Genomic DNA, 27572 nt, shown 5'->3' with positions numbered 1-27572 from the left:
TATAATAGACATTTCAAATTAAAATTCTGACAACAAGAAATCTTACAGACACCAAATTTAGGAATATTGGTGTATATATTACATTACTAAGATATAAAACATAAGAAACAAACAAAAGTATCAAGCAAGCCTTTTTGCTACACTTCTATCTGGTTCAAACTGTATTTTTCAGACAATATCAGATACATTATAAAAGAACACGTTTTCTGCGTTATTAAACAGATGGTAATAAATAACTCTTAGACAAAAAAAAAGTTTGTATAAGCAGAAAGTCCACATGCATCATATCCAGAAGGATTTCCAGTGGGAGACCTGTAGTGTGAGATATTTAAAAGACATCAAAGTGTCAGTGTGATACAGAGACCTCATACACAGCCAGTAATGACCGTGATACAGCACAGCATCATTTCAAAGCCTCAAGACTCCTGAAGCAGAGGGAAGTGGCACGTGTGTGTGAGAGAGATCTTCAGAGAGCTATTATGTGCCTGGAAAATTAGATGACATAACTATTAATTCAGCTCACAGCCAAAGAGAGAAGCCACAGGGTAGACGTGTTTGTGAATTATAGCATTACTGCATGTGTTCAGCACTAACACATGACTCTCTCTCACTCTGTTCGCCTCAACCTGCTCTGTTTGGATTGTAATGACAGAGTATCAGTGTCAAAACGTCTTTAGATTATAGAAAACTGGGTTTCTGAGGGGAATATGAGTGGCTGCATACTGGTCGAAGTCAAAGGTTTACTCTTATATTGTAAATCGTTGGGAATTTGTGTCCAGTCTGGCCAACTTGAATCAGAGACCCTTTGTTATGATGGCTAAACCTTAAGTCAACCATGAAATAGTGGGAAAGCCAAGATAAGTCCAGATTTGAACATTGTTGTACTGAAGTCTAGAAAACTGAAGCAAGCAGATCATGAAAGTCCTCAAACAGACAAATGAAGGAGGAGTCGACAGAAAGAGTATGATTCAGTGCAGGTCAGTGTAAGGCACTGACGAAAGTGACTCATAATCTCATTAAAAATGCAATTCATATATTTAATGTCTTTATATGTCTCTTCTAGGGTGAACATTTAAAAAACTGTCAAATGTCAGTGTATTATTTATTTATTTATATATATATTCATAGTTTTAATTAGTTTTTATTTTTGTATTTCTGTTTTTTTTTTAAGTCATGTTAACAATAAAAAAGTGTATAACTCTTTCCACAAAAAAAATATAAAACCTAGCTGTCATGTGGTAACAACCCCCCCCCCCCCCCCCCACACACACACACACACATTTTTTATATACATTTATTTTACCACATAGAGTTCTTGAAAATGCTATAAATGATTTTCAAACTTATAACAAAACCAACATGAACACTGACACTCTATATTATTAACAACTTGTTACATTTTTTTAAAACTAGATTTGTCATATTCTATATTGTAGACTCTTATTTGTATGAGTAATTTCGGACTATTTTTGTCAAATAAATTATGCAAAAAATAACTTTGATTTGCAAAATCAAATCAACGTGGTCAGATCATTAGTGGTGCTAAAGTGAGTATTGCTATCACTGTTGCTCATACTTAAAGCTTGAGAATGCACCTGTTCTTGTTTTTTTAAGAACTATGTTCATTCTAGCAGGCATTATTATCTCTGAATTCTCATACCCATGCATAATTGGTCTTCCTCTGGCCAGAGCCGAAAGCTTCCTCATGGGAACAGTATGGAGGAATTAAATTTGTCTGATCCACCCTGAGGACATAGAGCACTAAAGGCAATGACCCTGCACTGCAGAGAGGAGATTGCCTGGAGACTGAAATGAGCCCTAATATTTGAGAGTGATAGAGGTCCATTGAAGGACCACTGTCTTTATACTATAAAATGGATGTGCTGTAAAATTTCTGTACTCTGCAAATCACTGGTAAATGGTTATACTAATATATGATTGTAGAGCCAGCTTTCCATACTTGTATTATTATGCACAAATGTTGTGATATTATATGAAGAAATGCTGTATGTATACACCTTGATGCACATAAAATTCATTGATTCGTTGCCTTGTTTTAGTAAATAGTGGTCACACTGTAATTATTCATTCCCTCTTTTTTGTAAATCGTAGATCATATTGTATTGATTTGTTCCCTACTTTTAGTAAATCATGGATACATTGTACTGATTCATTCCCTCATTTTTGTAAATCATGGCAATGTTGTACTGAATCGTTCACTTGTTTTTTGTAAATCATAGTCACATTAAACAGATTTGTTCTCTTGTTTTTGTAAATCTTGGCTACAATGTACTGATTTGTTCCCTCGTTTTTGTAAATCGTGGTTACACTGTACTGATTCGTTCCCTCGTTTTAGTAAACTGCGCCCAAATTGTACTGATTTGTTCCAACATTTTAGTAAATCAGTCACATTGTACTTATTAGTTTCAATGTTTTAGTAAATCGTGAACATGTTATACTGATTAATTTCCTCTTTTTAGTAAATCGTAGTCACGTTGTACTGATTTGCTCTCTCGTTTTAGTAAATTGTTGAAATTTTTTACTGATTCATTTCCTCATTTTAGTAAATCATGGACACAACAATGTACTGATTCATTCCCTCGCTTTAGTAAATTGTGGCCACACTGTACTGATTAATTCCCTCTTTTTTTGTAAATCGTAGTCAGATTGTATTGATTTGTTCACTCCGTGTAGTAAGCTGTAGTCACGTTGTAGTGATTTGTTCCAACATTTCAGTAAATCACGATCACAATGTACTTGTTAGTTTCCTCATTTTAGTAAATCGTGGACATGTACTGATTCATTCCCTATTTTTAGTAAATCATAGTCACGTTGTTCGGATTTGCTCCCTTGGTTTAGTAAATCGTTGCATTGTTGTAATGATTCATTCGCTCGTTTTTTTGTAAATTGTAAATTGTCACATGGTACTGATATGTTGTACAGATTTGTTCAAAAATTTTAGGAAATCATGGTCACGTTGTACATATTAGTTTCCTCATTTTAGTAAATCCTGCACACGTTGTAAATCCCATTCCATTGGTTTAGTAATTTGTGGCCACGTTGTACTGCTTTTTTCCCTTGTTTATCCTCTAATTCTCTAACTTTACTTTAGTTATATGATTTAATTCACTAAAACCTGGAAACACATTAGTACAACATGGCTATAATTTAGCTAAAAATAGGGAATTAATTAAGTCATGAGTGCTTATTCATAATTCATGTCCACAATATCTTGTTTTTTCTTCTTCTTCTTCTTCTACGTTATGTGTGGGGCTCTGTAAAATATAACTCGTTCTGGATTTAAAATTGTGTAGCACACACACAAGTACCAAAGCTCTTTTTTTATCAGAACATATGCACCACACAGCAAAAAATATAATAAAGAAAACGCATTTCATTTTGCATATTTTAAAGAATAAGACCACAACTCTACCTGCATGTTTTTTTTTTTCTAATGCAGGATTGTTAGCACACAATGTTGAGGCTCTAAAACACAGAGCTATGTCCCTTTGTAAAGTCTGAAAATGGTGCAGACAGCATCAATAAACAAACAGTACATTTTCCTATTCACCCCACATTTCCTTACTGTGTCCTCTTTTAATAAAGAAAAAAATTATATAGTGGGCGCCAGACGCACCTTTGTGGCACCTTTCTGGCAACAAGGAAAAACTGAACAAAAAGTTTCTGATCTATTGTAGTCTAGACTTCAGACCCGGCTTGGCAAGGACCACCTGATGCGCAGTGCAGACAAAAGGGGCAAGTGCTTTCTCAAAAAGACAAAATCTGATTGGTCTATGAGTCATCATGCACAGGTTTTAGTAGAAAAAAATATCTGTTTAATCTGTAGTTTGCTACAATAAGAACTTCCCAAATTTCCCAAACTTTCCAAGATTTGTGATTCAACTTACTTCAAAGGCAGCACAGGAGGTTTGCTAGGAAACCTATAGTGTGGATGCCAAAATACAACATTGGCGACAATGCTTGCATTTTCATTACAGTTGGTCAGAATAAGATGCTGTAGGCTTTGTTCTAAAATCAAATGAGCTGCCTACATAGGGACCTCCCTATGCTAACATGCTAACATAAAACCCTGCGAGCACAGGCCACATGATGTAGGCCATACAGTTTGCCATGTTAAAGCAACAATAGCAACAAACAATAGAAACACTCTGTAACACTTTACAAACTTCATCATAACGGGAAGAAGGAGGCGGGAACCGGCGGACATTCAAATAAAGCTTTTAATGACAAATAAATGTCCAAAAGTCAATCAAGAATATTCCCAGCCTGGTTTGGTCCTGACGCTTCTGTGTCTTGGGGAGCAATTGAGTAATCAATTGTTTATCCATATACAGTTTGGTCCCTTCTCCTCTCCACATGGAGGGATGTTGAAAGACGTTTACAACTAGTTACAATACGGCATATGCATTTGCCTATTTTCCACATTAATAATCTTTTGTCAGGCAATACTCTATTTCATTCTCCGTAATGGACTCGTAATAAAGTAAACACTCTGGGAGACATCTAGGATGACGGTGGTTTACAACCCTTCCAGAATCTCAAAAGCCAATAAAATCTGCCAGGCACTTTTTTTTTTTTTTTTTGTATGGATTTGTGCATTAGATTGGCCCTACGAGGATGCTGTATGGGGAGCTATAACAAATGGCTCGTTCAGACTGCAGCAGTTTCTTCCAGATAATATGATGTCACAGTGTCACTCATTTAAATAATTCCCACCAAGTGGGCAGAGTCGGATTATGCTGAACTAGAGAAAATGCAGAACAAGAGCTGTTTTAGTAGCATGTTGTCACCATGTTGCGGTTATGGAACGGGTTTGGAACAACATGAGGGTGAGTCATTAATGACCTAATTTTTATTTTTGGGTGAACTGACCCTTTAACAAAGTTCAATGCCAGCTGCTAAGCTAACAACGTAAAATGCACAAAACAACAAAGTTTGAAATTAACATATTAAAAGGCCTTCTCAACCACGGTGGATGCAAAATGCTTTCTGGGACACCCAGCTGCACAAGGTCACAGAAGTAACCTATAACAAGTCCAGACAAGAATGCATATTGGGAAAATTCAATAAAGACTGATTTTACCATTTTTTCTAAGCTAACAGGGCACTGTGCACTTAAGAATTGAAATCTGATTTCACAAAATATTGATGTTAGCATCATGCTAAGCTAACAATGCAAAGTGCACAAAATACTTAGTTTGATGTTTACATGGTAAGATATGCAAAAACACAGAGGACTTGATCTTTTTTAAATGTTATTAAAAAGCCTGTTAATGTGTTGCTAAGATTACGAAGCAAAGTGCACATGAACGATTTTAATTTACTTTACATGCTAAAGATAGATGTTAGCATCCAAAATAAACAATGCAAAACACAATTGGTTCAAATGTGATTTTAATAGCATAATGTCAGCATGTTCCTAACCTAACAATGATGTAACCATGATGATGTTAATTTATTTAGTATTAAAACACAACAATATTAACAAAAACATTCACATGAAGCTATCTATAGATGTAAAAGATTATGTACTTTGGATCTTTGACAACTCAGTGTTTTTATAACCCATTTTAATTCACTCTGTTTGCCTTGAACTTCAGCCACTTTAATATTGTTTGTTCAGTGATCTGTGACACACTTAACCTCCTGCGTCTGTCACTGACATATCTGCGGTTCAACAACCATAATAGACTAAAGAGCTTTTTCATTTACCCTTTAAACAGTGCAGAGGGACCATTGTGTTTTATAGTGTCCGAATAAATAAGCATTTCCAGTGTCTTAATCTGAAAAAGAGATTAAATATTTACATTTTAGACAAAAGTGAGATTAAATGGTCTAGATGCTAGGCATTCAAGCTGTCAAAAAATAAAAAATAACCTGTCAGAAAACATCAAAGCAATACACAAATAGGCATTTGTTAATGCCATTTTGCATTTGTGAATCATATTTTTGAGCATATTGATTTTGAGACTATTTTAACCAAAATTAGATGCAGTTTTCCCAGAAATAAGTCTTTGAGGAACAGTCATAAATATTGTATGACAGGTATTAATCAGTAGAGGGCAGTAAGAGTGCACACATATCAGAAGTAACCCAGCAGCACTGGATTATGAATAATAAAAAAATGAGACATTTGATATGTAGATTTGAGGTGCCATCTTTAAAAGGAGGGGTTGATTTTACTCCAGCCATATATTTGAAATGACAATCATGGCCATAATGAAAAGGCTCAAACCTGTCTTTAAAAATGATAAGCTAGGCTACTTTGAATACCAATCCTTTCAGATGATGGACTGCATGTACAGAAGAAGGGAAAAGTCGCTGGAGGAAGTACAGCCAAATCCTTTTGACCCAGAGTATTCACTTTCACCACATTAAACACAATTTGAGGGACAAGGTTTCCAGTAGTTCATCTTCGCTACACTTCAAGCTAGAAACAAAAATTAAATATAAAGCTATGTATAACCACAATGTTTTGAAAATATGTAAATATCAAACACTGTTGAAAGTGTGATCCTAAAACAATAAGGATCTTAATACAACTCTTCAGTTTGTAGTCCTACAACATAATTAGCTAATTAGCATTTTTTGCTATAGTTTCCCTCAGGAATTTTCATTCATTTCTGGAACAGCAGTTTTGAACTAAAACAAGGTCTGTGGTTCATTTTACTTGGAGAGACTTTTAAATTTTGTTCTAGAACATAAATTATATTGAATTTTGAAACAGCCATGCCTTTAATCTGGTAACAAATTGCTAAATAATGAGTTGCTAAATTTTTTCCAATTTGCCTAGCATGTAAACTCAAACTCCAACTACTGGACTGTCATACATATTGCAGCGTTTTAAATTGCTTTCACAGATATGTGTGAATGGGGATCTTTTTGACAACTTTGTCATCTGTACGCAAAGAAAAGCTTTTTGATTTTTTTTCCCTTTTTAGTGCATTGTTGACATGTAAATGTACCCTAAATTTGCTTAATAGCACTTGGTTCACAATTCAGGCACTTTTGAATGTGTACTAGAAGAGTAGGCAAGTTTTGAGACATAATATCACGTCATATAAATGCGTATTTAAAGGAGAGCTCTGTCGCACAGTTACACTGTAAACTGGCCTGTCAGTCATCTTTTCACAGTTAACATCCTCCACATTTCATTTCATTTAACTTCCTACCTGGAGAGAAAAGAAGTAGCACGTTGATCTGCCAGGATTGGGTCTTTTTATGCGGAGAACTCTGCTCATATTTTTGCATGATGACGAATTTAAAAGTAAATGGCCAAATGGATGTTTATAAAAGTTCACATTGTTGTTGCAGATGAAATATAACATAGATTAGATTAAATAAATATTTTTTTTACCAGGTGTTGACTATTAGTAATACAAACCCCTTTATATAAACCTCTACGCAAACGTTGGTCACGCACATGTTTATACTTTACTTTACACTTTTTATTCGTGTTCATGGTTCAAAACCGAATCGTTCATCAAACCGCAATGGATTATGGGCAATATTATCCATTAATCCACACGAAAAATCTACCTGAAATAGTAGATCATCTGTAGACTTTTGGCATAGTATTTTCAACATACTATGCTTTGGGACACACTTATTTTAATCTCACATAATATTAGGATGGATGGTATCAAGTAAACGCTAATTCAAAAATAAAGCAAATTAAAAAATATTTCAATATCCCGCATTTCACGAGCGGCTCCCTGATGCTTGCATATTAGTCTACATGCAATGTCTCCTAATGTCAAACCTATCTCAGACTGGACTGGATCTCTAGATCATGCTTGGAGAAAAAATTGGTCTCTGTTTGCACTCTGAAAATAACAGAGTACTTTGATTATGGTTGCACTTATTGTTTGCACTTGACAAGAAAAAAAAAACAGTTTTATTTATTCTTGTTATTTGTACTGTTTTTATTTCTGTGTTCAATTTGTGGAAAGGAGTTCAGTTAGGAGGTCGCACACGACTTCAATCAAAAGTTCAAGAGGCTCTTAATTCATGTAGAGTTCAAAAGTCCGAACAGTCTTGTGTGAAATCATATTGGAGAGAAGCCAGTCAGTTGGGTTTGTGCAAAACCTTTTGCAGTGCTTGAATACTGTTGTCAATTGCTGAGACAATTACAGAATTTAAAAAGCATATGGCCACAAAAGTCTGTATATTGCTACTTTCCATATCACTGAACACAAGGCAATGACTTGTCTACAGTCCACAGCTATCCATTTTGTAATTGAGTTTCTCAATCTGTCTGAGGTAGATCTGAAACCCCAAGGCTTGTTGCTTTTAGTAACGGCTTGGTCTAGGCAGGGGTGTCCAATCCTGGTCCTGGAGGGCCAGCGTCCTGCAGTTTGTCCCAAAATACCTGCCAGGAAGATTTTAATAACCCTGAAGGCCTTGATTACCTTGGTTCACGTGTTTTTAATTGGGGTTAGAGAGAAACTTTGCAGGACAGTGGCCAGGGCTGGACACCCATGGCCTAGGCCGCCTGACAATTTCCAAATGTGGAACATTATAAAACATGGTAAGGTTTTACAGTCCTTTCTCCCTGGTCCCGAATTTTTCAATTTGCAAATCTCATCAGTCTCCACACAGTCTATCAGATTGGCAGACTCCGCTACTCTGCCAAACCTCATTCGCTTTCCTGCCTCTCAAACAGAGCCAAACAAAGCCAGATCAATACAGATCCGCATCAGGATGCCAACTGTGGTCTCCACAGAGCTTCAAACAAACCTCGATGCAGAGGAGGAGATCTGATAGCCATCGCAGCACGCTGAGATATGGCATTCTCTCGCTTCACATCTCCCGAACACTGGAGCTCATATCAACACACGGGACACATGCCACCATCCTCTCAGTATTCAGCGCCAGCGAGCAGCCTAGACACAGCCCTGATTAACTGAATGCACCATCACGGCCTCTTGAGAGCGGACAAGTGGGCCCCACCAGAAAAGGAATGGATGTAATTTTATTGCATGAAAGGGTCTTTTAAAATGAGGGAATCGAAATAGGGAGACTTGTCTGAAAGACTGCCAAGTAGTGGCATAATTCAAAAGCAGAGAGGGACAACAGTGAGGCAGCTCAGGTTGTCAGCAATGTAAAAATACTTATCCTGTAAGGAGTGCAATTTTTTTTATCTTTATTAAAAACCTATTAATATTCCTAATTATGTAGTCTTTATTCCATAATGACCGCCAAACTTGTCCTCTCAGATCACAAATCAAAGAAGTAGGAATAGTTAGAAAAGACCTTAAGTAATAACTTTTGGCACCCTCATATACTGCATTTCCAAAACGTTCTTTCTTCTGTGGAAGACAAAAAGGAGAAGTTCAGATGACGGTGCTGCAACACTGCAAACAAATCGCTGAGTCGGTGATTTGAACTTGAGAATCGGATCCGTAGTGAACTGGATCAAGAAATTCAACGACAAGATCTGTCGTAAGAATTTATCCTCGTTTTTAACTAACAAAGTGCACATTTCATAATTCTATTCTTTTAAATATGGCTAAAGTGTACTAAAATGCCCTGACTTATATAAACTAAAATATGATTTCATTCTGTTGAAACTTGAATGTCACATATTTACATATATTTGTAATTACAAGTCTGTAATAAAAAAGGTTGTAATTTATCTAAAATCTTAATTTAATATTGAATACACCACTACAGGTAAAATAACACAAGAAAAGATTATTAAAACATGATTTTAAATTATTTACAAATGTTGACATTATTAGAAAAATTACCAAAGTTTTTTCTTTTTCTTTTTTTTTTTGTATTTGGTCTAGTTTATATATATAATGTCCTTTTAAGATTTGCAGTACACTACAAGTTCACATTAAATACAATTAAGCACAACTTTTCAGAAACTAATCACTTTCATTCATAATTCACTTCAATAAAAAAAAAAAAAAAAACCACCTTGATTGCTTCTTTAGTTAAAACCTAGCTAAAAAAAAAAACATAGACATACATGGACACAATAAAATGTCCTATTGCTTGCCACTATATTGAGATGTGTGGAATTTTTAATGATCTGTTTCATCCTCATATTGTGTATGGTTCACTATCTATCACATCTTTCATCTCGTGTTACCAATTTATTGGGTTTAAAAATGCAAATAGATCTATTCTGGAAAATACTTGCTAGTAAGTGAACTTTTTACACTGTATAAACATTAGCTAGCATGCTGTACTTTATGTGCAGTGAAACAAACTGCCACCAAAAATTTCTTTTCTTTTGTTGAGCCTTGCCCTGGGCCAACACTATTGCCACGCTGACATCAATATCATTAAAAAGATAATTGTTACAGCAAACAGTCCTGCTAAATACTTTTTCTGTGCTAAAATCATTTACTTTGTTAAACACATAAAAGAGCCCAGCTGTTGGCCTCTAGCCATAAGAAAAACATATTTACAAATCTCATTTGCAATTTAGTTAAGATATGTACAGCAATGTTTCCTGTTTTGTTTTCCCATTATGCAGTGCTTAGGGTAAACAAATATATATTTTTAAGGAGGCAGAAATACTTTAAATGTCTGTTAACTTTTAAAGGTATTCAGAAAACGTAAGACACTACATATTTTTTTATTTTTTATTATTGGACAAAATTAAAGCATCAGTCACACAGCCAGAGTAGACAGAACATTACATATCACAGTGCATTGGTGATTATATAAAGACCAAATGTCCATATCTAGCACAAATCTAAAATAAAACATTTCCATATCTAACGAAGAAAAGAACAATGACAGCTGAGGCCCTGTGCGAGCACAAACCTGACAGGTTTGTAGAGGAGATGCTTGCGTGACGTCACTACTGCTCCAAAGATTTTGTGATGTCTAAACTAAAGAATAGAATAATTTAGGATGGTTCTTTCTACGGCACAAAACAGCACAAATCGAGCACAAACAAAATGCACTGGTTTGGGGCGATTTGGACGGCATGGGGTGGAGAGTGACATTACTTTCCCGAATCCAAAGTGTTATTTCTAAGGAAGAGGACAAGATACAATGTTTATCGTAACAGCACAAATGAGCGGAACAGTTTTGCAACGATTTAGACCATATGGGGTGGACAGTTATGTAAGTGAACTTAAAAAGTTTTTTTTTTTTTTTTTTCGTTTTTTTAGGGGGGATCTAGTTGCAGTGTTTCTTTCAATGGCACAAACCAGCACAAATCGAGCACAAATGAAAGACACCGGTTTGGTGCGATTTAGATGAGGTGGGGTAGAGAGTGACGTCACTGTCCAAAAATATATTTGTTATTTCAAAAGGAGGGGATATAGATAGAATGTTAATTTTAACAGCACGAATGGTCACAAATCGAGCACAAACGAACGACACAGTTTAAATGTGATTGAGACAAAATGGGGTGGAGAGTGACGTCACAGCTCCCCAATTAAAACTGTTATATCTTCAAAGGGAAAATAGATAGAATTTGTTTTAACAGCACAAACCAGCACATACTGAGCACAAACGAATGACACCGGCTTGGAGCGATTTGAACGGCATGGGGTGTAGGGTGACGTAACGCAACAAAACCAGCACAAACGTTGGTTTTTATGGCACAAATCAGCACGAACGCAGCACAAACTAATGGCATAGTTTTGGAGATTATTTCCTTTTATGGGGTGCCAACTTCACAGAGGTAGGACAGGGTCATTATTTAATTTACTGTAAATATTTCCCATTAACTTAGAACTACAAAATACAAAAGAGCCTTTGCATATTGACTCTTCGTGACAACAACAAAACTAACCTTGCAGTCAAAGGATTTGTTACACTTATGACTTACACTAGAGACAAAACAAAATGCACAAATCTTGTGAGCTCTTTCACAGTCCAAGACTTAGTTTTCAAACTCTATCAACAAACTTTAGATAGACACAACAAGCCAATTTCAAAGGCAAATGCACCTTGTGATGAATATAAACAATAACAACTTCAAACAATGCTATGCAATTTTTGTGACTTGCATGCACTCCCTTAGCAGAAAAACTTGCACAGTGGTGAGTGAATAAAAGTGAGCGAGGCCCCTAAAGCATTCCAGGTAGTCAAATAATGCATGTGCGAGAAAACAATAAATCACCCCCATCTGGCAACATCCTCTATGTTAGCGACTTGTGACATGGATCAAAAGGAAGAGCTTTTGTTTGTTCTCATTAGCCGTGGCCTTGTAGCTTTCATTTTCTCAAAAAGCACTACACCATGCAAACACCCTTAACACGTCCTTTTGTTGGAAAATACCAGGGAATAGATGTAAGGTCTCTTGTGAACCACCTAGAAATGAACAACCAGACACAATGTCGTGCCCATCTTTCATCTTCTTGCTTTAATCTGCCTCTTATTCCATCTTCTTCAAAGTCGCTGGTCAAAATTCTAGAGTTAACAGCATAAACATGTAAATCTTTACAATTTCAATCTTTAAATGTACTTTCATCCTCCATACTCATATTATTGGGACAAGAGGTCAGTCAGTCAGGACGGAAAATATCTTCAGTACTTTTCCCTATAATGCTTTTATTTGATCTGTTCTTCTTTGCTTCACATAACTTTTGCTAATGAAGGCAAACATTTTAAAGACGTGAAAAACTGGTGTAGAAACAAATCTAAATAGTCATTAATAGTCATAAAAATCTATCTATCTATCTATCTATCTATCTATCTATCTATCTATCTATCTATCTATCTATCTATCTATCTATCGTGCGTTTGTTCGTTCATTGTGGTATTCCTGGTCAAAAAATGACCATCCTACAAAAAACTGCTTATAAATTCCTGTTTTTTGTTTTTGGAAATTATTAATGGTAGGCCTCTGATTTAACGCTCGCAGACCCCAATTTTTGAGTGGATATTGCCAACATTTTTCACACATAATGCTATGAAAAATATTGAGGAAAAATGACGGTTTTTCATTCAAAAACGGAGGTGCATAATCTCAGATCAATGAGATCAACCAGTTAAAGAAAACCTATCCAAATTTAAATTTGCCAAAAACACTAAATAAAATATTTGATTATAATAAAATGCTAATGAGATATTTAAATGATTTTTTTTTTTTTTTAAAGCTGGTCATTTTTCATCAGGAACCCCAAATCAGGTATAGGATTTTCCGAACAGTACAAAGGTTTAAAATAAGACATATTCATCATTTAATTTAGTTTCTAATTCTTTCAGAACATAATATTGAATGATATATTGTGAATCTTTTGTGAGTTTTTATTACCCCCCTAGCAAATGTCTCATTAAAGCATTAATCCCAAAAAAAAAAAAATGTAAAAAGATTTTCAGTTATATTTAAATGTATACGGAAACCAAGAAAGAAATATAAAAATAACACATCTGAAAATGCATATTAATCATACACAATTTTGCTTCAAGTAAACTTTTAAGACCTTTTAATATTTGAAATGGAAAATGCAAAAAGTATTGAGAAAAGTGCACAGTGTGACAGGATTCGCTCAGTAGTCCTAGCTGATTTCCTGAAAGGCAGGTAAAGTAGATTTCATAAATTCATAGTATTTACACTAAAGTTTGAAGTGTCTAAACCATTACAATGGTTTCTATATCCCTAGTAAAATATAAAGCCATAATAAAATCAATGTGATATGATATCCTTTTCACATTCTTTGAGAAGTTACACAAAGCTAAAAAAAAAAGCCACTCTAATATAATTGCAAGTCTATGGCCCGCTGCTTTCAGTTACTATCTTGGTTGCATAGTTAAATTGAGTGAGAAGTTGATTTTCAGCTTGAAATCTCCAGTGCAGTCAGTCTAGTCTCAGCATTTTTATCATGCTTCTCCTGAGCTCACCTCTCCATATATGAATCCAATAAAACTGTCGCGGCTGATCAATCCTCTCAGATTAAACTTCCAGTCTTCTCTAGATAAAGTCTTCATGAAGCTACAGTAGCACACATCCATTGGCACATGAACCTGGGATATTCTACTGCCAAGTTTTAGGTTTCCAATAGCTTGCAAAATGTGCTTCTATGAAGCATGTGTACTAGGAAAGAGATGTTATCTCAACAAATCACATGAGGACTATAAGCCCAATACATGAAATTCCTTTCATCAATCATTCGTCCACCTGAATCCTTGGAAACAGAATGGCTTTATTGGTTCAATCTAAAGACTTCAACCATCCTTTTTGTTGCCATAACATCATTAATTACATTGTGGTTGTATATTCAATATGATGTATTGTTCCCAGCTTCCCAAATCTGTTTCCCTCTAAATGACTATGGCCAAGTGGTATTTAGTGTGTGTGGCCAACTGCTTCTTTTGTATGTAGATATGATGTGTCAGTTTAAGGAATGACTGTAAAGAAATGAACAACTTGAGAATAAAATGTCTCTAAGACACGTTTTCGACGAAACAATGGATTATGCAAAGCAGAAAAAAAAATGCTTAAGGCCAAAGGAAAGAGTAGGAAACCTTGTGTGTATCACCCACCATTGATACTTGAACTTCCGCCAAGGACCAAGCACCGAAACTATCTGCACCCCCACACACAAGCTTGCCATGAACGGATGATGTTGCTTCTACAGTCTTGAACCTTTGTAGGCAATGCTGTATTGATTTCTTGCAAACTAGCTTAAGGCTAGAGATCCCGAGATGCATAAAAACAAGCTCTTCTAAACGGTTGGTTCAGAAGAAGTGTCAGACATATCGGCTTGATTTCTGCCTGCGCCTGTTAAATTTAAGATCAAAACCAAGAGTTATGGTTTTTTGAGTACTATAAGTAAACTGTAGACAGCTATATAGCCTATTGAAAATGAATGGTATGCATTTGTTGCAGTAAAGTAAAATAAAACGGTTTATGAGTACAACAAAATAAAAAATAGAACATTTTACCACAGCACTAAAATGCTTTCAAGTTTTAACAGATTTTTAAGGTCACAACCGAGACTTATTTATGGATTTTCTAGTATTATTAGTGACCTGTACAGAACTATATAGTGCTCCTGTAGCTCAGTTGGTAGAGCATTGCATATCAAGCTCAAGGTTGTGGGTTCGATTCCCCGGGAACACATGATAGGTAAAAATTTATAGCCTGAATGCACTGTAAGTTGCTTTGGATAAAAGCGTCTGCTAAATGCATAAATTTAATTTAATTTTTTAATTTAACTATATAGCCAACTGTACATGGATAGTATGTCAATATTTATTTATTTATTTTTTTGCAGTGCTGGCAAAATAAAGAGGGTTGCCAGGTTTTCGCAAACAAAACCCACCCAATTACTGCTCAAAACTAGCCCAATTGTATTTCGAGCGGGGTTGCCCAAGTAAAAATAACATTCCAAGGATGGGGGAGGGGGGTAAAATACACCTTTTTCACTGGGGATCCTCCAGTAAAATTCACGTTCCATGGGCTAAATATCACATTATTGGGTTCACTTCAACACGCAGACGTGAAAAGCAACCTGTGACAAAAATGTTAAGGTAGGCTAAGGTAGGCGGGAAAACCATGGACTTGGCAACACTGAAAATAAAGTTAATGAATACAAGAAAACTAAATTGTATCTTTTTAAAATGTCAATATTAAGATGCTTTTTTTAGCTTTTTTTAGCAGGCCTGGTAAATAAAAAAAAAACAGCTAGGAGTGATTTATGTATTTTGAAGAACTAGAAGTTAACTGTGGAGTATATATAACTGATATATACTGTATAAATAGTAAAAAGAGAGAATATTATCACAAAACTAAGATGCTTCCAAGTTTTTAACAGGCCTGGTAAATTCAAGATCACAATCAATAATTGTTTAAGCATTTCTGAACAAAGCAAGTGAACTGTACAGATATAGGCAACAATTTTTAAATACTATATATGTGTTGCAGTGCAAGCCAAAAATTGGATAATGAGTACAACAAAACTAAAAAAAGAGAGATTATTCACAACACGAATATGCTTTCAAGTTTTGCAGTGAAAAGCAGGCAGTAAATCACACCTATCTGCAAAACTAAGACTCTAACATCACTATAAAGAAGTGTGAAGGCCTTTAAATTCAAGCCTAAAAATATCACTTGGTGTAATGAAACGTTAATTAAAAGCAACGATAAACATTTGGGACACTTGATGTTAAGCATTTATGAATAATTTAAAGAGATAATCCAAAATAAGCTACTCCATTTAGAAAATAAAAACAACCTTGGAGAGGTTTATCAATAAGACAAACTCAATTCAGAAGCAGACCTGTAGTATCACCCATCTTTGGATTTTAAAAGGATGTTAACATTCGACTTCAGCAAACAGTTTGGCTTTCCAGGTTCTCAAAAACAAAGCATCCTAGACAAGCCTGACCCTTCCTTATATCAAGTTTCAAAAATAAATGGACAAGGCAAGATTACATACACACAACACAGAGTTAATCACACATCCTAAATTACACACTTATCCCAAAACTCACCCCCCTCCCAACACTTTGATAGTTTCAGACCTCCATCTCAAAAGCTTGTGTGACAGTGGTGCATTGCACAATACCCTTGATCCTGCGTCTGATGACCCCCATCCGGCACTTCAGCGAAACGGAAAACATATCCTCCTCTTACCGCCTCCTCTCCTCTTCAGCGACTCATCGTTGGAAATGAAAAAAAAGAGAGGGAGAAAATAGCTCCAAAGCACTGTGGAAGAAGTCACATGGCACTCACAGGAGCAGTTTGCCACTCCACAAAGGTTGGGAGACGAAACAAGAAAAGGCAATTTCTCATCCTCTACCTCTCTATACGTTACATCCCCATCCTAGCTTAGGAAAGTTGTGGCGCTTTCAGACAAGGCGGCATCTGTCAGAACGACAGAGCGAGTGAGGGAGTTAAAAAAAAAACAAGCCAGGGAACAAACGAGTTGTTCACACTCTTGCCAAAGAACTCCTCAGCATCTGAGTGCTTCAGTATCATGTCTTTGGATTGGTACAAGAATGGTAATCAATATTTATAACTCCTCATCTTTCTCTACATCACTTCCTCCTTTTGCAGTATTCTTCTCTTTTATTTCCACTCGATTCCTCCAGTGCTTTTCTTGTCCTTCGTCTTTTCCGCACTCTTGATCATACTTCATCTGTCTCTATCATTTTCTTTTTCTAGCTCAGCTGGTAAGGCAGAAAAGCTTTTGGGAATTGAATACAATTACTCCACTCTTTTCCCATATTGGAATTCGGCTATAATTAATCACAGCAGCAGAGTTTATCGCTCCATGTAATAGAGTGATGGTTAAGTGATGATCGCAATACTCCACACAATGCATCAAGTTCATAACATTCCAAATAAGAGAAGGAGTGCAGTGTAGATGTATAGTGTACGGCAGAACGCAACTGCACTTTGTGGATACAAATACACTTGCTTGCACTGTGCTAAATATAAGCATGGCATTCAAGTTGCTAGCTACAATTGTTGTACACAAAAACACCTTAGGAATCTCCCTTCATCAGCAGAGGGATATCTGAATACTGATAGCTTCTAAAATAAAACACTACCCAGAGATGCATGACTTTTAATCATGATTTAAGGAGTTCCCCTGGGCTCTGTACTTGGCCCAATTAAATTCTGGAGCATGGGAGGTATGATTTGGGATTTAAAAGTACATAGACTTCACACAGGACATACTTCAAATTTAGGAAAGACAATAATCATGCAGATTAACTGGCAAAATAAACTAAACAAATAACATGAGTTCATGTAGCATAGGTGTATTCAGTGTCACATCGACTCACAAGCATTAACTACATATTGTGATAGTGCTTATTTCTAAAGTTTGGCTCACGGGACCTACTAAATATAATGATTAATTTATATTTTATCACATTAAGCGCATACATTAATTTGAAATGATACATTTAAAAGTGCTTTGTAATGTAATGTTGGTTTAAATCTACACCATGTGAGATATGAGAACTACAATAAATGGTGGATGTCAGTAGATATTTTCTATCATCTTACGACAGCACGCTTAATACCATTATCTAAACACAACTGCCCAAATATAGATTTTTTTTACTATTTCATTGACTAAAAAATAAATCTTATGTATGAAAAAGCTAAAGTTTACAGACTACCACAGTTAAGCCATTCCTAAGCTGCTCTTTACAAACAGCAGTCGATCAATCAACTTGACCATGGCCATTATTTGCAATGGGATGTTCTGAGTAAACCACAGAATTACCAACCCAGATGCTTAGACTTCTATTGCGCCTTATCATTAAGGAACACTGGGTCTGCTTCTAGATGCTGAAAAGAGTTTAAAACATAATTGCCTGTGATGCATCTCCAGTCATTTAAAAGCTTCAGGCCATACATAACATAGTACCTTATACAAGTACGTAAATGCAGATGCAAATACTTGGCCAATGAGTTGAAATATAATGCATGTAGTCCCCTTTTATATAAAAGCTGATGTTAAAACACTTTCAATTCTCTAAGCATAATATGCAAAGACATTCAGATTTAATTTATGCAGAGTATATTTTTAAGCATTATCATTCCCTCAGACCTAGAGGAGTGACCCAAATGAGATCTTAAATGCTAAAAAATAAAATAAAATAATCAAACCATGTAAAGCAACAATTCATAAATAATAGCAATAGCAAACCAAACAATGAATTTAAGGGCAGATGGAACAGCAGACTTTTCATGAAGTTGTTTTTTTAGAAAGTGGAATTGAATGAGAAAAAGAAGTGTCGTACGTCAGTTATGAAAGAAAAATCGTTTTTGAAAGATTCTGCTGTCAGAACGTCCACTTCTCTCATTATTTTATGAAACTGATGGCCCTGTTTCATTTCACTTTATTAAAAGTCCTTCAGTTCATAATTAATTCTACCTCCCCCCTCAAGATTGAAACACTTGACAAACAATAGAAATGAAACAAAAGTAAATGAATCACTTTGTATAAAATGCAAACCATGTAAATGATTTTCATTATCAATCCACAAAGAGGTATTTCACACAAGCTGTGATGCATTGATAATTGTGTTTTTGTTTTCACTGTAAGGTAATGCATCACATTTGCATCCGTTGTTGCTAATGAGGTGATGAATGACTTTCTTTTATTTTCCTTTTTTCCCCCTTGAAAGCATCTCAACTTCCAGCTTTCCACACTACAGATCTTTTTTTTAATTATATATGTATATATATATATATATATATATATATATATATATATATATATATATATATATATATATATATATATATATGTTATATATAAACATTTAAAAAGATATATTTTCACTCAAAGAAATGCACTCTGATCTCTGGGTTTGCTTTGTAATTTACTCATAAACTCTGATTAAAATGCTTGCTTGTTGCCCACTCTAAGATAAAAAAGGAAGAAAAAAACAGACCAAAAACTAGCCCATTTCCAGAATAGCAGCATTCAGGCCTATTTTTTGCTACATAATAAAGTTGTCAAATAGAAAATGATTCAACCACTAATAAAGCATGCTTTCCTGGTAAATTAGCATTTTTAAGGTAACCAAATCTAAATATTTTTTAATTGTTTTACTTAAATGTGAAGGAAAATTCTGATTCTGTTAAATTGGCAATTTAATCATTTAAATTAACTTGTTTTAAACTCAAATATTTGAGTTCGCTTAAATGATGCAATTAAAACATGTGCATTGTAGATAGTGTGAAAAGATCAACTATTTAGGAACTTAAAGACTAAAAAAGAGAAAGTGTTTAAAAGCATCTTTCTCTTTGTCTGCTTTCCACTTTTTACACTTGCTTTATCTCTTCCTCGTTTCACGAGGCACTGCCTTGTATAAGATCAAACTGTCACACAGTAAACAATAAGAACACAAGAAACAATAGTTTACTCCAGGTTCTGAAACAGATGCATCATTTGGCTAATGATGAGGATAGCAGTTCAGCCCACGTCTCTGCAGCAAGGACACATTGGTAGGAGGACCATCGTGCTGCGACAGGTCCTGCTTCAATGCTGAGACTATCAGCTATCAAGGCTAATGTAGAAAGTCCGTTGGGTAATGATATGGAGGAGTCAAGATGAATGTCACTGCGGCTCCCTGATATTGGGTGGGAGTGGGTGAGTTGTGAGGGGATGTTTAGAAAAGAAGCTTATTTCCAGTATTTTCAGAAATGATCAGTTTCATAGAGTTGATTATGTATAATATTATATAAATATTAGGTAATGCACATATAAGATTTTGTTGAATTGATTAAATATTGTGTAAAATAATTAATTCAGTTTAATTGCAACACCCCAAGGAGAATGGATGGACGAAAATCTCCATATGTGACCCTGGACTGGTCTTAAGCCGCTGGGGTATATTTGTAGCAATAGCCAAAAAATACATTGTATCAACATGGATCAAAGTTACTGATTTTTCTTTTATGCCAAAAATCATTAGGATATAAAGATAATGTTCCTTGGAAATATTTTGTAAATTTCCTATTGTAAATATATTACAACCTTAAAAAAAAATGTTTGTAATGCTTAGTAATATTCATTGCTAAGAACTTGGACAACTTTAAAGGCGATTTCTCAATATTCAAATTTTTTTTGCACCCTCAGATTCCAGATTTTCAAATAGTTGTATCTTGGCCAAATACTGTCCTGTCCTAACAAACCAAACATCAATGGAAAGCTTATATATTCAGCTTTTCTGAACCACTGATGAGCACCATTGACTTCCACAGTATTTATTATTACATTTTTTTCTACTACGGTCAATGGTGCTAATCAACTGTTCGGATACCAACAATTTACAAAATATCTGCTTTTGTGTTCACCAGAAAAAATAAACTCATACAGGTTTGGATCAAGTTGGGGGTGAGTAAATGACAGAATTTTAATTCTGAAAGTGAACTACTCCTTTAACTTTCAGTAATTCATTGATATGACGCCAAACCTTTGGATTTTTTTTGATTCTTTCTTTTTTTCTTCTTTTTTTTCTGCAAAGTTGAAATGTGTCTATTGGGAAGCATCATTCTCTTCTCTTGATTCACATTCAGGTTCTCCACTAATGCATTCATATCCCCATCTTCATTCAGCCCTGAGCTAAAGGCTCTGACGCAACTCCATGCAACAGCAAATTAGACGCCGATCTGTTGCTTCTATACACATTCTGGAAACGCGAGAATTATTGTTACACTCCCAACCGCCGTCATTCACAACTGGATGTGAAGAATCATGAGGAACATCAGAAAAAAGCGACACCTCAATCACCCCCAACTGAACAACACATTGCAGCCCGTTCAGACTGTTTGTTCAAGCTGTTGGCTGGTTTATTTAACTCCACTGACAAAGGATGAACATCAGTGCAGAGATCAGTCATGTAGAAGAGCTGTGTTGCTCTCGCGCTGGGTGAATCAGGGCTCTTTGATCCAAGCTTCTGGCCGCTACGACAAAAGAGACTTGTGGGCAAACAGAGATCTGGAGCCTAGAGGAAGATCCCAGTGTTTTGTACAGGCGCTTCTTTGAAAGTGATCCTTTTTTGCGAACAGAATTCAAAAGATCGAGAAGAACAACATAAAATAATGAATGGGGAAAGAAGTCAACGTCTGTCTGCCCAACAGAGCGCCAAGATGCTACAATATTTATGACAGGAATGATTAAGAGAATCTATTTTGGCACTTTTTTGGGATTGTGCAACAAAAGCTACATCGATTAAGTCTGTGAAGCTTTCAAAGTGTCAAAACGTATTTTATAAAAACAACACTTTGAGTCTGGATCACAAGGAATTTGACAACCAGAAGAAGCACAAGCCGCATCTTCATCTTTTTGGGTGCATTTTAGAGGCTGACGGGCATATTGTGTAACTGTTAATATCAAACTGAGAGAAAATTCATTCATGTTGCCACACAAAGGAGTCCGTTAAATTTTGGTCAAGCAAAAAGAAGTTAGATACACTGCAAGCTGGTAATAAAAAGTAGTTACCAGAATAAAGGTACTTAAGAGGATAGTATCTTAAAAAAAATTATACATTCTACACTAATTACAAGAAAAAGTATTTTTGATGTAAATGAAGACCTGAAATGCCACTGAATCAGTGATTCTTTTTTTTAATCTGTTATTTACCGATAGCTAAACAAACCTACTGAACAAACTGGCCAATCAAAATGAATAAATTTTTCCAAAGATACACAGGAGAGAGTATTGGTCCGATACAATAGAATTAATCAAACTTTTCAATACTACTCACGAGAGAGCCATTTAAGATGAACCTTTCATGAATCAGGCAGTCAAACTATCCAAACGAATAATCAAAATGAATCAAACTTCCCAGCAATACACACAAACTGATTCACTAGAATGAACCAAGCTTTCCAACACTACATGAGGCCGCAGTTTCAGATTAACCGATTCACTACAGCGAATCAGACCTTTAAAACACTAGAATCCGCAATACAATAAAATAACGATGTAACATTTGGTTGCGCTAACAAATCATTACAAAATTAGCTCATTGCCGTAAAAGCTAGAAAGAAAAAAAACATTATCCTCTCTACTTTTAGTTACTTCCCAACACTGCAAGTGTCACGATAGCCACCACTGGTTCAATTATTAGCAAATGGAAGTTAAATTAAAAGTAAAGGTCATCAAATGTAACTTTCTGTGGGAATATAGAAACTTGTGAAAGAAACCACAGAAAGGCCATTGACCACTTTGAAAGAGCTAAGAGTTTCAATAGTTTCTTTTTTTTACAACTAACAAGATGATCCAAATGAACAAACCAGCTAAAATGAATCAAACTTTCCAGCAAAACATATGAGAGAGCAGTTTCGGATGAACTGATTCACTAGAATGAATCAGACTTTCAAACACTATAAACAATGTGACATTAAAATAGCGTTGTAGCATCTGGTTGCACTACTAAACATTAAAAAATGAAGAAATACATTCATGTAAAATGTCTTCACTTGTACTTTTGGTACCATTATTAAGAAAAGAGTTATTAAACCAAGAAAGAGACATGTAAAGGTCATTAATGTCTCTTTCTGTGGGAATATAGAAACTTGTGAAAGAAACCACGGAGAGGCCAATCATCACTTTAAAGAAGCTATGAAGATCAGTAGATGAGAAATGAATAAATCTGCATTAGTCGACCTTATCAGCCTTATCTCTGCACTTATATGGAATAATGATACAAAAGAAGCCATTACTTATGAAAACATATGGTTATGCTCAAAATTCAAATCGATAAGTGTGGCACAACTCCAACACTGCCCACACCTCAACAAACAACCAACATGCCTACAGTGAAGTAAAAAAGAGGTAAATACTGCGCAAGAGCCTGATTTCAAACAGGCTTAGGAGAATGGGTTTTATTCTTTTTATGGGAATTAAAAAATAATAATAATAAAAATACGTCTCGGAACATAAGTGTTCAAGCTTGAATAAGTCAAGGTTGCAAGCCACCGGTTAAGCCATTGCACTATAAAATGACCTAAAATGACATAACATACAAAAATATTAAAGTCAACATGCAAGATTGCTGGAAATTATCCATGACACACAAATAGTGTTCATTTCAGAGCTACGATAATTTTCTAAATATCACTTCTGAGATCTTATCTCTGGAAATAAAGGCATTGGACTTCTAGATCTAAAGCGTTGATCTTCTTGAACTGCAGTGCAAGAGACAAAAAGGGTCAGAGAGTTGCTGCAAGAACCGAATGCACATTGAAAACATCTTTTCAAAGCCTCAAACCTCAAAACCAGAAGAAATCAAAAGTGATTAAAAAGAACTTCTTTGAGCATGCCAAATGAAAAAGGACATCCGATTTTCAAGCTTCTCACGCTGCCTTTTCATCGAGTCCATGCAGCTTTGTGACATTTTATTCAAGAACGAAAGGAGAGATGACAGGAGGCTTCTTCTACTAGCAGGATCCTGTAATCCTGTCTGCAGTGTGACGTCTCGCACTTCTAGCGGCTCACACTTATCGCTCAAGCTTTGAGTAGAGGAACGAAGCCACTGTTCTTCCAACTAAATTTAAAAAGTAGCGACCCTTGCAGATTCTCAGATTAGTTGAAGAGATTGATTCTGTGATTCCCGAAACCATAGTTCAGACAAACATTCACAGAGAGTGTCGCAAACTTACTTGGTAGGAACTACAGTGCTCCACCTGTGGTTAGAAGCATAGCTTCTTGTTAGAAAGACATATGGACTTAAATAAATTATGCTTTTGGGTACAATAAGCAAGCTAACATGAAGTGCAATCTATATTTTCCATTCTATTTAAATATCTATACATGTGAATCGATAAATAAGCGCGTTTGAGCAAAAAAAATAAATAAATAAATCTGCAAATTTACAAAGCTCACTTCAAAAGGAGATATTATTTGCAGAAATCACTTTTCAAAAACTACAATGAATAACTCGTTTGGACTGCAATGCATATTTACTGGGATTTGTGATGTCACAAATACCGACGAATGGGATGAGGCCTGGTTGAGCTGCACTAGAGAAGGCAATGAGTGTTATCACTATTTCTGAGACACACCAGCTTTCCCACGGCAGACGAACTTGATTCTGATGCAATATTTACACTGACGCTCGCAGACGGTTATGGTAAGGAGCATGACATTTACCGACCAGGCGCTGATGGGAGTCAATCATAACACACGCTGGCCCAGCTAACCAATCACAGCACATTTCATATTTCAGAAGGCGGGACTTCATTTGATAAAGGAACTATTTGAGCCGTTCATGCCAGTCTGGGGAGAGAGGTGTTGTAATAATTTAAAATATGTCGAACAACCTAGTATGAGAGCCTGTTTAGTACACGCTCAAAACTAAATAAAGACTTTGTAAAAGAGCATAACAGGACCCCTTTAAGTCCTGAATGAATGGGCTAAATGAAAGACTCACTTATTAAGATAAGGCCTCCCGTAGGTTACCTTGCAGAAACAGTGATGTCTAAACATGCAAACACAAAACCAGCATTTATCAACTAGAGAATATTTTGCTTTAAAATTATAATACATCGTCTTAAGTTTCATACTTTCATGCACAGGCAACATGAAAAGTGCAGGGGAACAGGAGAATAATTCTGCATGCTATGAATATTCAAAAGTGACAATTAAATACAACGAACATTCCATTATTACCAGCAGCTGATGCATTCGCTTTCTAAAACGAGGAACTCAAGGCCAAGAATATCTAAAAATAATTGTTAAAATAAGTGAATCAAAGCTAGAGAGTAAAAAAAAGAAAAAAAAAATACTCTGACCTAATTTCACTCAACAGGATGGATATGAATGGTTAGGATTGAATTACGTCAAGTATTTGGAAATGAAGCTGTATTCACGTTTGGTAAGAGATGAAACATGCTTGACATTTTTATCTACCAGTTTTGGGCACAAAGGCAATTGAGGTGGCACAATTCCTGAGGCTTTTCACCAAGAGATGTCACTAACCTCTCAAACTGCGCTCAAATTCCAAAGTCTGGAAATAAACACCTCAGATTTCCACATTAACACAAATTTCTTATTCATGTCCTATTGTAGCTTCTCCTAGACATGCATTTCAGGAGAAAGTCTTGAGTTGAAGAGGATATTTCAGTAAAGTCTCCTGAGGTATGAAAATGCAACCTCAGAGCAATAAAGAAACATCTTGCCTCATCTTAAACCTGATCAAAACCTTCTTACCTGTGAAATAAATCACTTATAATATAGTATTATTATACAGCACCGCTATATAAAACAGGATTATTTATTTCCTGCAGCCCCAAATTGCAGCTAGCATTCATCATTCTATATTTTCTATGAAATCAAATTCGTTCTGATTTCAAATAATCTCTCCGACTCCTTCGATGCATCAGAATCCTGCCGTGTTTTTATTTTTTATTTATTTTTATTTTTTTGGTGAGATGTTCCGTGAGATGGAAACGATGACATGTCTGAGAAGATGAGGCGACAGACAGAAAGAATGTTGTCTTTTTCTCAATGTGTAGCACTCACAAAATATTCAGGATACAGTGTTGGGTGGATTATATTACTATATATTGCGTTTTTGAGGCTTCATGGCTCATATGGTCATCCACTACTAAGGAACGAAGCCACACTGACACAAATTTGAAAACTTCAAAGGTCAAAAGACAACACTGGATTGGTGTCATATCAGCTTCTGGCTTCCCAAGAGTCCCCGGTCTCATATTGTTTTCTTTCCTGCATGAATTCACAAGATCATTGACCTGAAGACCTAGTAAGATGTACAGCTGAGACTGTGAACAAAAGAAACACAACTGTTTGCCTTTAGAACGCTAACAAATATTATTTTTAATAATAATAGTTAACTAATATTCAATTTTTGAATGCTTTGTTGTAATATAATGCTAATTGCATAACTGAATTTAAAATACATGATGTATTTTAGGGCCATAAATCATCAAGCATAAAATGCACGAACTTTACAGAACACTGAACTGGAGATTTCTGAGAACAGAATTTCTATTAAAATAAACTGATAAAGTGTTAATAAAATGATAGCCGTAGTAGACACTGGCTGGAATGAAGTGTGACACTGCAAAAGCATTTTTATCTCCAGTTTTCTCTACAGGAGATATAAAATTACTCTACTTGAGAATACTACAAAGTGTGAATTTCTATATTAGTTACATGAATTCTAGTGAATTTTATTCGATTTTACATTCTACTGGTTAAATTCTAATTGTGCATTCTGTTTGCTCATTAAATGGTGTGGAATGCAACAGCAGCTAAATCAGGATTGGTCGGTAACTTTTAAAGGCGGGGCTTAAGGGATCAACTAGCATTTCTGAACACAAAAGCAGAATGAAGGCTTTTGTTAGTGAGTCTCTCTCCCTCTTACGTCTTTCCTTCTGTAAGGTTAAAAAGGTGCACTCGGTGTGTGTTCAGAGAGATGGAGTATATTTAGCACCCAGCAACCGATCTGGAGCCAATCGTTCTTTCTTTCTTGTCACGCTGACTTCATCCAAGTTACAAGAAACTGAGTCACCTCAGCTGCCATATTTAGACTTCACTTTGCTGTAACACAATCTATTTTAACAGTCTGAGCTGATTGGCACGTTGGAGGTTTTTAAACCACAGTGCCACGACGCAGCATCCTTTACAGCTATAGCGCAGAACGCCAACAACATAATCGTCATCGAATCAAAGCAGCTCTGACTGGAAACTTGTACACAAATGTGTTCCAGTTTCGGGCATTATTCCCATCTGAATAATTCACTGCTATTTCAGGACACGGTGACTCTGGAACAGACACAGTGTCACATTCAGCAACAATATAATAGTGATACCTAATAATAGAGTTCTTCTTGTAATTACAGAGTATCACAGGGCATGAGACAGCCTCCCCTGTGTGTAAAAGTGAGATGCCTCAGTAAAAAGACGCATTGGCTTCTCGCGAATGCATCTAAGAGTATATTCCGCCAGGTTTTAAATAATATATCACATGTAAAGCAATGTAATCTTCCTGGGGCGATTGGAAGATGAAATACTTAAAAAATGCTCGAGATGTAACATTTCTGATGTTGTCTGAAGGAACGCAAGAAAGATTGTGTCTCAGATGAAGCATTTGTAGTTCTTGGAATTTAGTTGGAATATGCAACT

At 35.6% G+C, this 27572-nt stretch overlaps 1 protein-coding gene across 3 annotated transcripts in view; it reads right to left on the bottom strand.

The window, feature by feature from the left end:
- Nucleotides 1-27572, bottom strand: part of grip2b (glutamate receptor interacting protein 2b) — a 143981-nt gene that overhangs the window by 69585 nt on the left and 46824 nt on the right. The window contains exon 1 of one of the 3 annotated variants that reach the window (XM_026236255.1): nucleotides 16512-16754. The exons of the other annotated variants lie outside the window; for them this stretch is intronic. Coding sequence (XP_026092040.1) covers nucleotides 16512-16566 — 55 coding nt within the window. The 5' untranslated portion in view covers nucleotides 16567-16754. Of the gene's footprint in view, nucleotides 1-16511; nucleotides 16755-27572 lie in introns of those variants that run through there. 3 annotated transcript variants of the gene reach the window in all.

The sequence above is a fragment of the Carassius auratus genome, chromosome 47 (genome assembly GCF_003368295.1).
Source record: "Carassius auratus strain Wakin chromosome 47, ASM336829v1, whole genome shotgun sequence".
Classification (NCBI taxonomy): domain Eukaryota; kingdom Metazoa; phylum Chordata; class Actinopteri; order Cypriniformes; family Cyprinidae; genus Carassius; species Carassius auratus.
The sequence above is the reverse complement of the archived record's forward strand: the minus strand, read 5'-3'. Positions and strand labels throughout refer to the sequence as shown.